This window comes from Erpetoichthys calabaricus, chromosome 3 (assembly GCF_900747795.2).
Source record: "Erpetoichthys calabaricus chromosome 3, fErpCal1.3, whole genome shotgun sequence".
Classification (NCBI taxonomy): domain Eukaryota; kingdom Metazoa; phylum Chordata; class Cladistia; order Polypteriformes; family Polypteridae; genus Erpetoichthys; species Erpetoichthys calabaricus.
Window position 1 is genome coordinate 213,789,485 of NC_041396.2, and position 12,842 is coordinate 213,802,326.

General features: G+C 36.0%; 1 protein-coding gene across 1 annotated transcript in view; it reads left to right on the top strand.

The window, feature by feature from the left end:
- arhgef10 (Rho guanine nucleotide exchange factor (GEF) 10) overlaps positions 1 to 5,032 on the top strand; it is a 234,779-nt gene extending 229,747 nt beyond the window's left edge. Inside the window, exon 29 of the mRNA XM_028797766.2 lies at positions 3,149 to 5,032. Coding sequence (XP_028653599.2) covers positions 3,149 to 3,651 — 503 coding nt within the window. The 3' untranslated portion in view covers positions 3,652 to 5,032. The remainder of the gene's footprint in view (positions 1 to 3,148) is intronic.
- Positions 5,033 to 12,842: the final 7,810 nt, after the last annotated feature.

Here is a 12,842-nt window from a genome sequence, read left to right on the forward strand (position 1 = left end):
TTGTGTGTGTATATATGTAAATAAAAATATATGTATGAATATATATATGTGTAAATAAAAATATATGTATGAATATATATATATAATATATATATATATATATATATATATATATATATATATATAGTGGATGCTAGGGGTCGCTGTTGCCCCATTGAACCCACCAGACAGACATCCCAAGACTAACGTTAAAAGCACCAATAAGAATCTTTAATAATTTTTCTTCAATAAGTGCACAAAGCATTGCACACTCCACAATTCTCCAATAATAAAGCAATAATAATCAATAATAAAATATCCTCCACACCCAGCAGCTCCGTTACACTCCACCCAACTCCCAAAAAAGGATTCCAGAGTCCTTTTATAGTCCATGACCTGGAAGTGTTCCTTCTCCGGGTCAAACGCCACATCATCCTTCTTCAAGTGTCCCGGAAGTACTGCGAGCTTCCGTCCTTGTGACCCCAAAATACTTCCGGGTTAGCATAACAGTAATAGTCCCGGGTTCTTGGTGAGCTCCCCCTGGCGGCACCCACGGCACCCAACAGGGCTGAAGAAACGGACTCCATGTCCCATGTTGCCCTGAGGGAATCCGGGGAACCATTTCCGTCCAGGGGAGCTGCCATCTAGCGTCCCAGGGTATGTAGTGTCCTGAAAAGACTGCTTTTCTTCCTTTTCTCTGATGAAACGCCTGCCGTCCATCACAGTATATATAATGTGCCTTAAATGATACACGCATATACTTACAAAGTAAGCAGGCTCAAGTAGTTAAAGGGATATTGCTATCACAAAGAACTGATGTACATCCTAAGGGGTTGAATTTCTATAACTATATTAACTGTAATTTAGGAGACCTTCATTGAGAGTGACAGTAAGTAGGCCTATGTTTTCCTAAGAGTAAGGATTAGAGGAAATTGGCCATGGGCCTGCACAGACACTGTTATAATGTCCCACAGAAGCTTTAGAAGTAGATCGAAAGATAAAGTGGTTTTAAGAGATGCTGGGATGTCAGCCAGTACTTGTCATCTGACCTTCTGTATGAGAGAAGGATCACAGATGGCTTGTGAGCATCAGGGATGATTTGAATTTGGCATTCTACTGGGCAAAAAGGAAGGATTTCAAATAAATAATTAATACTAGGGTGCCCACATGCCACATGTATCAATTCTTGATGCTTTTTAAAATTAAGTATTCCTGAAAATGTACAATTCTATAAAGTAGCTGCACATGATAGTGAAATCTACTCCAGGAAGGTTATTGCTGAAATCAAGTGCACTATCTGCTCAAGAGTAGACATGCTGTTTGCAATATTCAGTTTCACTCACTATGTAATGAAAAAGCACCAGTTGAGCACATGGGCATCAGTTAAATTTTAGCGTGGGTAGATTGCTGCCTTAACAAATGATCTCAGAATGTGTTCCACATTTACCCTACACATCCATTTGTGTCTGGGCATGCAACATTGCAGCTCTGTGCAGTCTGCAGTAAAATTGAATGTAAATTGTATTTAGATGAATAAAAAGGTTTGTTCACATTAAGCTGTACAACAAATACAAAGCCAGGTGACATTTCAGTTAACCAATTGTAGAGTAGATGATCAATGTGGCATTTTCTCTGCCATTCCTGAAGTGTTGTAGCAATTTGCTGTTATAATGAGCGCAATTATTATTATTATGGTTTGCCAGATCCTTGACTGGAACTTATTTTATAAGTCATCTGCTTGAAGGCCACATTATCTTTGTGTTATTGAGTCAAAAGTTCTCATTTTACATTTTATCATTACAATTTTTGTTTTGACTTTTTCTTTGTATGGTTACAGAGCTGATACTTAGAAATCTGGTGCCCAATACTTGTGTTGTTTTTCTTCTTCATTTTGAGCTAATTGTCAGATTAAAAAAAGCTGCATGGCACCTCATTTTTTCATTTTGCTAATAATGTTCCTGAAAATCTGTCTTTAATTTTCAAAATTCATTGCAAAATGTTCAAGTGAAGGTATGATTCCTAACAATTCTTAATAATGCAAATTCAAGTTTAAAACTGGATGTGCATAGAATCAAACACTGAAAAAATGCAAACATCTTTAATGTATATTCAGTTGAAAGTATGTGATGTAGTAAAGCAGTGAATTTTTTTTTAAACTTAGAGCAGCAGGGGGTTGCATTAATTAGCACTTCTTAATCACTGCCCTAAGGTCCTTTGTTCAAATCTTGCACCAAACGTTGTCTGTATGGAGGCTATTGCCCAAGTTGGAGTGAGTTTTTCACCCAAATGTCAGTGCACTGGAATCAATAAATGGCACATTTATTCTTAATTAAATAAATGCATTCTACTTAATGTTTCTATTTGTGGAAAAAGAAACACAATACAAATTAAAATAAAACTCTTAACAGCTTTCAATACCAGACAATCATTATTTATGTTTTCATACTAGCATATTTTGTATGTTTCCATAATTAGTGTCAAATTTTTATTATTGCCATTAATGCCAAAAATTATGCCACCGTCCTATCTTATTACTGAATTCCTAACAGACACAATTGATCAGTTACCTCCTGGTATTTTGTTTTTTATTAAGTGACACTGGTGTACTGAGAAAACACTGCATTTTAATAGTTTATCTCTATTAGACAACTACACTTGCTTGGTATTTTTATTGCAAAGCATTTTTATTTTAGGGTTTACTCTTGCCTTTAGATACATGTACAGTATAACAAAATTTCTAATTGTCATTCTTCGGTACTTAGTCAATGTTCACCATGAGACATAGGTGCGCATTTTAATTGGGCTGTATATCATTACTGTAACTGTATAGTCTAGTCACTTGATCTGGACAGAGTTTAACATGTGACAATTTTTAATAAAGTATGATGACAATGGATGAAAAAATTTATTGCACCATTGTCTGCTCGTCACATCCATTTAAGAGCTATTCTAACAGGAAGGGAAATAAGAAAAACATAGAGCTGTGAACTAAATGTCTAAACTCATTTATTTTATTTTTTTTTGTAAATGTACTGAAAGCTAAACAGGCAGTTGTTAATTTGAAAAATTACATGAAAACAGTATGTGTAATTGTTCAGGCATTCTGCTATACTACATATTATGTTAGCTAATGTTTAAATTAGTATGTTTTTTATTTTTTCTTCTTCAGGGAGAGGATTGGTTTCATATCATGCCCACATTGGTCCTGTGAAATTTCTAACAATGGCTTCAGTTGTCAGCAGTAGGAAGCACAGAAGACCTTCCATCAGTAGCCTTCCTTCACAGTCTGACTTTAAAGAAATCGAAAAAAGAAACAGTTCTTCAGATGGATCCCAGTCATCATTGACAAACAATAAAGAGAAGGGGGTCTGGCTAGGAGACTCCAATCGATCTATTGCACAACAAAGTACTCTTTCATCATCTTCAGGGTCTCTTGCTTTATCCCATGGCTCACTTGAACATGGTCCTGAAGATGGTACCATTTATGAGCTTCTGAATACTCCAAGCTTCTCTAAACGAAGCAGGAAAGTGCGAAAGATGAAAATCAGTTCTGTGTTGGTTCTTTCTGGTGGGTTGGGCCACAGAAGATTAAATAAGAAATTAAAACAGCAGCGGCAAGAAGATCCAGTATCTACAGTCATGATCTGGCAGATTCCTCTCATCAACAGCTGAAATAGCACAATATGGGATATAAAAAAGTCATCAATTAGCTTCTAAATTATTTGCTTGTGACATATTTGATATACCATATATTTACATCCATTCTATGAAGGGATTTAAAATAATCTAACCAGTTTTTCCCTACACCCTTAGTTTGGCAAGTCTTTACTCAAGTAATTAAGTGTACCTGTCACATACAGTTTACTGATGTTTTGCATGTAATTCTTTAAAGAACAAAAATGATGTGTGATACAATGTGTTTGGGTAACTCTTTTGATAAAATGTAACCAGGATGAAAAGGACAAACCTCAGAGTCAAATGCTATTTGTCATCTCTATTTTATTCCTCAAAATCATACCAGGAAATTATCCTTATCAACACTTTATTTTTGTATAGCAAGCTTACCGTTAAAGATTTAAGAGTATTTTTCCCAGATAAAAATGTTAGCTTTTCAAAGCTCCTCTTTTCTTAAATTATCTTTAAGTAAAACAGATCAGTAGAAAGCTTTGCAACTCTCTCAAGACCCTCTCAAGACCCTCCTTAGTTATTCATTTTTCCTTTACTACTAGTATTGTTACATATACAGAGTATGGTGAAATTCTTACTTGCATATTCTCACTGATCATGCACTCTGCCGTTATGACATGCAGTGAGAATGCAAGAGCTGTTTAATTAAGAATCTTGTGTAGTAAGTCAATATATACCTTATTAACAATACAGTAAAACATGTTACAGCTCTACTAATAGAAGTAAAATATCAGCTTCACTCTAATGCTTAGTAAATGTGACTTTAAGTAAGATAACATCAGATTTCCCTGTTTTTATTAGCAAATACGTGAGACTTCATAAAGAAAAGAAAAGAATGGAAATTTAACAACAGTTCTGTTGATGAGGTTGCATGGGTCTGTTGGCCCCCTTTTTAATTTTGGTGTTCTTAGATATAATCCTGTTCATTTAGTTTGTTAAAATCTTCTAACTCCAGACCAACCTATATCCATCATTCTTAGCTGTTTCTTGTTTGTCTTCAATAAACCACCCTTTATAATCTGTGGTAGTTCAGAGGCCTTGGGGGAAAAGGAGCAATAGGGAGATTGTTGGAATTTTTAGCTGAATGATCTTGCCTTGTTTTTTATGTTTTTGAATAAATCTGTAGAACAGGTAAAAATAATTAAATATGTATATGTGGATTAATCTAATTTGCCTTCCACTTGCAAGTGATTCATGTAGTCCATTGAACTTCTTTTGCCGGACTTGCAAAAAAAAAAAAAAATAGTGTATGTCTGTGTGTGCATAAGGATCTGCGCTGGTATGTTGCCAGTTCAAATCCTGTTACTGCCACTACTCCGTTGGGCCCTTGGGCAAAGCCCTTACCCTTCAATTGCTCCAGGGGCACTGTACAATACCTGACTCTGCACTCATGTATATATATATATATATATATATATATATATATATATATATATATATATAATATATATATATATATATATATATATATATATATATATAATATATATATATATAATATATATATATAATATAGTTATTTAATTATGTATAATAATATACAGTGGAACCTCGGTTTGCGAGCATAATTCGTTCCGGAAACGTGCTCGCAGTCCAAAGCACTCATATATCAAAGTGAATTTCCCCATAAGAAATAATGGAAACTCAGATGATTCGTTCCACAACCCAAAACTATTCATATAAAAATGATTAATACAAAATATAAAGTAAAAATACATAAAACAAATGAACCTGTACTTTACCTTTGAAAAGAATCACGGCTGGTGTGAGTGAGTTTCTAAACTCATGTGGGATTCCACCCAACGGGACGACACATGGAAGAGCGTCCCAAAGCAATCACAGTCTCCCAGTGCTGTAGCAGTTCACTGTAAAAGTGAATCCGAAAAGATCGCGGACATGCTATGTTATAAGTGCCTGCCGTCGATGGGTGATACAAGGAACATTATAAATGTGTAGGGCACAGTACTACTTGGCCACGACCCTGCCTGACTGCTGTGTCTGTGTATAGGAGAGTGGCAGAACTCTGCTACAATAAATAACCGCGCTGTTGCTGTTTCAAGCTGAATAAAGCTAGTGTTGCTAAAGTACTGAGATTCCGCTTTGTGTTTTGAGGTGCAAGACGGGGACTCACACATTACAACACACACACATGCACGCGTGCACACACATACACAGTCACAATACTTTAGTAAACAGTATACGCTCGTATGGATGTTGACTATATGAATGAGGCACGCCGTCTCACACGGAGAATAGGAGATGATTGCCCAAAATCCCGCAGCGAGAGAGAGAGAGAAGAACCATCAGCTCAGTTGTGATCACATGATGTTCAGCAGACAAAGCGTATACATACTACTTGTACTGCAAGACCTCGCTCGTTTATCAAGTCAAAATTTATTAAAAATTTTAGCTCGTCTTGCAAAACACTCGTAAATCAAGTTACTCGCAAACCGAGGTTCCACTGTGTGTGTGTGTGTATGTGTATATATATATATATATATATATATATATATATATATATATATATATATATATATATATATATATATATATATATACACACCGTTGTGTGTGTGTGTGTGTATGTATGTGTATATATATATATAATATATATATATAATATATATATACACCCCCTGCTTGCTTCGCTCGCCAACCCCCCCAGCCTGTGCTATGCACCAGCCACTTCACGTCTCTGGCGCTCGCGTATGTTGAGTTCACTTTCACCAAACGACAAATCTTTTAATTCTCGTGGATACGCCTCTTTATTGGGAAGAAACACTACTTTTCCCTGATGGTAACACGAATTAGACGAACTACAAGTCTCCGACTTAAAGTTTAAATCCGAACAATATATTCGATCTCTTCTCTCTGTGCCGTTATTTCACAAAGTAATAATTTCCATTTGTTTGTGCTAATGCGATCTTTACTATCATTTTTTTTGAGACTTTCAAATTTTAGTACTTTCATTATCGCTAACCTCCTCTGCATATGGATTGCGCCAATGTTTTTGAATGCTGTACAACGTTGTACTTTGTCATCTACTATTTGTCTTTTATTTCGGGCCATGGGCGTGGTTAAATCTCTTGGCAAAAAGTCTCATCTTGCGGGACATGAAAGTATCTCTCTGAAAAAGTCATGTCTCGTCCCAGGCTAAAAAGGATTTTTTTATTATTATATATATATATATATATATATATGTGTGTGTGTGTGTGTGTGTGTGTGTGTGTGTGTGTATATATGCATGTATGTATAGGTATATGTGCTATAAATTAAATTCCATCAGAAATAACCCCAAAATTTGGATCGGGATATAAGCATCCTTCATCAATTTTGAAGGAAATCTTTCCTTACAGCTTTAATATAATAGATTCTAATACTGAGTGCCTCTTACATGTAAAAATCACATAACTGGGGACTGACAAAGAGGGACCTACCTGAAGAGCCCCAGACTTCAGTATTTAAAGTATGCTACTGTGTAGAAATGTACTGTAATATAAGGACAAGGAAGGTGCTCAGTCTTAGTGTTGTGCATTGATGGGGACAGCAAAGCTATCTTGGAAATATTTGCCAAAGATGCTTCCAGTAACATATTGCTTTGGGAATCTTAACTTGACTTTTATTAAAAGTAAAACAAATTCCATTTGGCTGTTTTGTCAGTAATTGCATGGAAAGTGCACATAGTGCATTTTAGCATTGATTTAAGAGGCATACATCAGCTTTCCAGCGTCACAGCAGATTTCAAAGCTTGCTGCTGTAGAATGTGAGGTTTGGCTTTTATTCCACAACCAGTATGAGATATGTTATTCCTAAATGGGTTTGTTTGTGTTTTGTTGTGTTTTTAAACTTGTGGCTGAGATGTGCTGTGGTGCCACTGCTCACTGACCGTTTGCTAAAGCAAGGCTGCCAGAGGAAATCCTACTCATGTGTGCTTCATTAACTGTTTATTAATTTTGAAACCCAAAATGTGTTTTCATTTACAATAAGTTGTTGAAATATTTTTATGAAAATGTCTGCATGTTTAAGACTACCAAAGCTTAATTTCACTGCACCAAAATACTTTTTGTTTTATACCAAAAAATGTTTTATCCAGTAATGTAAATGATGGTGATATTTTACAACTTTCATTCATCACACATATAAGATTGTATATTGGGCTTATGATTTTCTGTTACTGCTGTTGGTGAATAGTCGTTACAGAAAGTACTAGCTAACTAGAACTATTTATGAAATTTAAAATTTGGCTTTGAGCGTTAAATGACTGTTTTCTTTATATTGTCATAATTATTTTCAGTTTCACAGAATATCAAAGTATATTTTTTCTATTTGTGCATATTTTATATCAGTACATTACCCAAAATAACTGTTTAGTTAATGGGCTGTCATAAGAATATTTATTTCTTGGTATGATTCTTAAAATTACTGCTTTTGAAAAACTTTTCCATTATGTTATTGGGCATTTTGACAAAAAATTGAACTTAAGTTTTATTTTATCTGTTGCTATGTTTTCTTCCTATACTCAGTATCATTCATTGTAATAACTAGCTTGCCAGTTAATATACTTATTTTAAACTAATATTTTATTAGCATATTTTAGCATTTTATGTGCCACTCCTTTGCTTATTTATAGACCTGTATTTCTTTGTATTCACTGCATAAACATTTTGTACAAAAACTATCAATTTTGTAAGCAGGTTTTCAAATATAAATCTAATTATATAAAACTTCTAAATAATTAAGGAGTTGTGCAAGTCATCATTGGAGTCGGGGACAGTCAGCACACTGTGCACAGTAAGGTCTGACATTTTTAAAAGCCTGTGTTGTTGATAAAGAAAGGTTTTTTTTTCAGAATGACAATGAGAGACATCAGTCTGTACTTTCCAGAACTATCACTTGCAATTCAATGTGAAAACTTTTGTTTTACTGGTTTGGGACTGGCATGAACGTGACCACCTATGATTAAAGTCAGTGACTTGTTTTTTTTTGCCACAAGGGATGTCAGAGTCTATCCCAGCAGCATCAGGTGCAATGAGTCCATTGCAGGACACACTTGAGCACACAACCTCACTGATTATTACAAAAAAGACATAGCAGTGCTAGAGAAGGTCTAGAGGAGAGAGACTAGGCTGGTTCAGAGATAAAGGGGTGTGAGCTCTGAGGAGAGACTGAAGAAGTTGAACCTTTTCAGTCTAAGCAAACAGGTGACATGAGTGAAGTGTTTAAAATTAAGAAAGAAATTAATAAATTAATTGTTACTTTAAAATAAATTCTGTGACAAGAACACAGGGACATGGTTAAAGACTAGTTAAGGGCAGATTGCACAGAGATGTTACAAAGATTTTCTTCATGCAAACAACCATAGACACAAGGAATAAATTACCAAATAGTGTGGTAGATAGTAGGACTTTGGTGACCTTCAAATCCTGACTTGATATTATTTAGGACAATCTAGATGAATAGATTGACAAGCTTGTTGGGCTGAATGGCCTGTTCACGCCACAACTGTTCTGATTTTCTAATGATTCCTCCAGGGTGAATATAGTCGCCAGCTCAACTAACACTCATATTTTAGGGATGTAGAAGTGAGGAAAAAGCAGGTCAATAGGCAAAATACATGTAGATAGTGAATCTACCACTGTGCTGCCCCCATACATATGGTAGGTTTTTAAAAATTGAATCTGAAGTGATAGTATTAACAGCCAAGATGGTGTCTTTTCAGGTGTGCAAAATGCTTAAGTATGGGATTCACGTTTCTGTAAAAAGAAAGGGAATATATATAAATACTGAATCTGATTAAGCTTAGACAGACATTGTCCTGTTATCCTATTGTATTATTGCATTTATTTTTAATACTGTACATTTAGTTGTAGGACCTGTTCAAGTTCCATCCATATCTTCAATAGCACATATTCATTAGCCTTTAGACAGTGGCCATTTTTCCTTGTTTGATGCCTTAATTGTGTTTTTATTTTGAGAGTGAGGGCTGCTCTCTGCTGTGCTGCGTAACGCTTCCATGGTTTTTGTTGTACAAAAGTGACTCTTAAGTTTGTGAGCTTGATGAATCATGAGAGAATTCTAAAGCAAATTTAAACCAGAAAACCAACCACTTTTCCATTTTCCATAAGAAATTCAGGACACAAAAATGTACATAAGTCCTGCGGTGGGTTGGCACCCTGCCCGGGATTGGTTCCCTGCCTTGTGCCCTGTGTTGGCTGGGATTGGCTCCAGCAGACCCCCGTGACCCTGTGTTTGGATTCAGCGGGTTGGAAAATGGATGGATGGATGGATAATGTACATAATGTACAAGTGCCGTTTAGTTAATTTCTATGTAGTAGTAGTTGTAGTAATAGTAGCAGTAATAATATGTACAGTGAAATTATTATAAGTACTTACATGTCTGCAACAAAGTGCCACTGTGCATGATAAACAAGAATGTATTAAAACACATAACTTCATGTTATTTTGGTATGTACATCCTTTCAAGTAAACTACTTTTGCACTTATCTAATGTAAGTGCAACTGTTTTACTTTTCAAATAACAAATAGATACCCAATGCATTGTGTATTTAACACATCTACTGTAATTAATTTTCTACACCAAGTTTATCTGTAATGAGATCTTAATGTGCCACACAGCCTGTCCTAGAAGCACTGGACACAGAAGGACCTTGGATGGGACACCAGTACTTTACATCAAAGATCTTCAGTAATAATCCTGTTTAAATTTTGTAATTTTTAACTGTGCTGATCCACACTGTAAAAGGTACTGTAGTTAAAAATGGATTGATGTATTGATGGACTACAACTACTGTACATAATGACAGAATGTAAACTGTTTTTCACAATTGATTGATGCACATGAATGACACTCAGACTCCATATGAGGACTGTCTTTATGTAAAAACATACACAAATATGCCAAAGACCTTTATACTGTGTTCTGGGCCCACACTGACATCTGCATTTTCCAGTTAATCCAGACATCATAAAGGCACTTGCATGGTGTTTCTCCAGCAGGATTGCCCTGCCTCGAAGCTAACATTGCCACATTCAATGAACAATAAAAAAAACAAGCCCACTCTTTCTTAGATTAAATAGAATGAGCAGGAAAAGAAGGAAGTAAGTGGGTGTAGTATTGACAGATTTCTACAAGGAAACTTCTGTTTTGGAGTGAAAGTGAGTGACCAGCAGGGAATGACCTCTCTCTGTAAACAGAAACTTGTATTAGCCTTACAAAAATATGGTGAAAAACAAAACAAATAAAAATCTGCATTTCATAAAACAAAAGTATATTTATAGGCAGATACCTTAATTTAGATGGAAGCTGCAAAAAGCCCAGTCAATGGCATCCTCTTAAAGTCAGCAGCAAGTGGTCCCTGCTGATATACACAGCTTTTATTTGTTGCTCATATTTGGTATTTCCAAATTGCATATCTTTATTCAGGCATGTTTTATATATAACTTTTGTGCAGTAAACATCATGCCAAGGCACTTTTGTTTACATCTACTGTATTTTCAACAGGTGGAGCAAGAGCAGGTTAGGGGTCCTGCAGGGCACCTGAGTCAGGCTTTGGATCAGCAGCTTTATAGTTCATTGTCCACTTATTAATCTGCTTTTGCACATTGGCTGTCAGGCTCTGCTATGTGTGGGACACAGTGGTGTTGTGACTTGTGCAGAAGTGAAAATAGAGTGAAATTTATTATAATATGAGCATACTTGAACACAAGACCATATCCAGGGGTAGAGCAATAACACGGACTGGGAAATTCTCTTAAGTGGAAAGGAAACGGCCTAATTTGTTGTCAATAGGCAAGCGTGGGCCAGGACTGGAGAAACAAAAGACTGTGCATCAAAACTAAAGCCAATGTCACATTGCACGATTTCTGGTCCGTGGGGATGTCAAACTTGATGACTGCTGTTGCTGATCTGTCATCTTAGGGTATCATATTACACAATTAGAGGTCACAATGTATGTCATATTAGATGACTTTTCAGCACAGCTTCCCATTTCTTAAGTACTGCAAGTTCATCCCTTTTTCTGACAGCCAATAAGATGCTGCCTGACAGAGCTGGTGTCTGTGCAAAGGCTTCACAGTTACGACAAGTAAGGCTGCAACCTTGGCTCTTTTCTTCCATTCTGTTGCAGTTCAGAAAACATGCAGAATCAGACAGATGACTGTCTCTTCTGTTTGCCACACGTTCCTATTCCTTGCAACTACATTACATGCATTATACTTCTGGGTGAGTGGTCACTGGTTGTCGGCTCCCACACACAAACCTCCCATATGATTTACGACAAACTGCTTAATTTTGTCAGCATGCGTGTTTGAACTGAGTCGCTGGGTATGTCGCACTACATGACCACTTCTGGCTTGCTAAGATTGTGTAAATTAAGTCTGTAACTGATTATCACTAGAAAAGTTGGGTAATTCAAAGTGATCTTAAGAGTCTCTTAAAAAGAGTAAGTCATAGGCAGAACTTAAGAGAACTTCACTAACAAGACCTTATTCTGAAGGTTCGTTTTAATGACTTTTCAACCCAACAATACAGTACTTGTCTGTATTTTCCTCCATGTTTCATAGCTGAAGGACTCGAATGTCATCTGCAGTGACAGTGTGTGTCGTGTGTTGGCAACTTTCCCATCAACCAACAACAACATTGCCACAACCATGAAGAGATGCAAATATAAAGGCAACAATTTTTAAATAATAAGTTGTGGCAAAAATAAATTCTTATAAATAAAATAAAAATGACAAAGCACTACAGAAAACTGAAATGTTAACAGTACAATTCATGAGAATTTATAGATGATGCAGTCGTGCCTAGGGATGTGGACTGACATGGTGGAAACTGCTAGGGCTTTTGGCATGATCACTAATAGTGGCACCTAACAAGTGGAGTTTCAATGGTCTCTGCATGTTTGTGTGAGCCCTGCTTGTTAAGTTGATTGGTGACTCAGAATTAGCCAGTGCAGGCATAGATGTATGTGTCATGATGAACTGGTGTCCCTTCAAGGGGTCATTCAATTCAATTCAACTCGACATTTATTATCATTCATCCATATATATAGTATATGGTTGAACAAAATTTTGTTCCTTACAGTCCCCAGTGCATAGATAAAACAACAGGCTGTACATTTAACATACACCATAATATTACCAAAGCCAGTGCAACA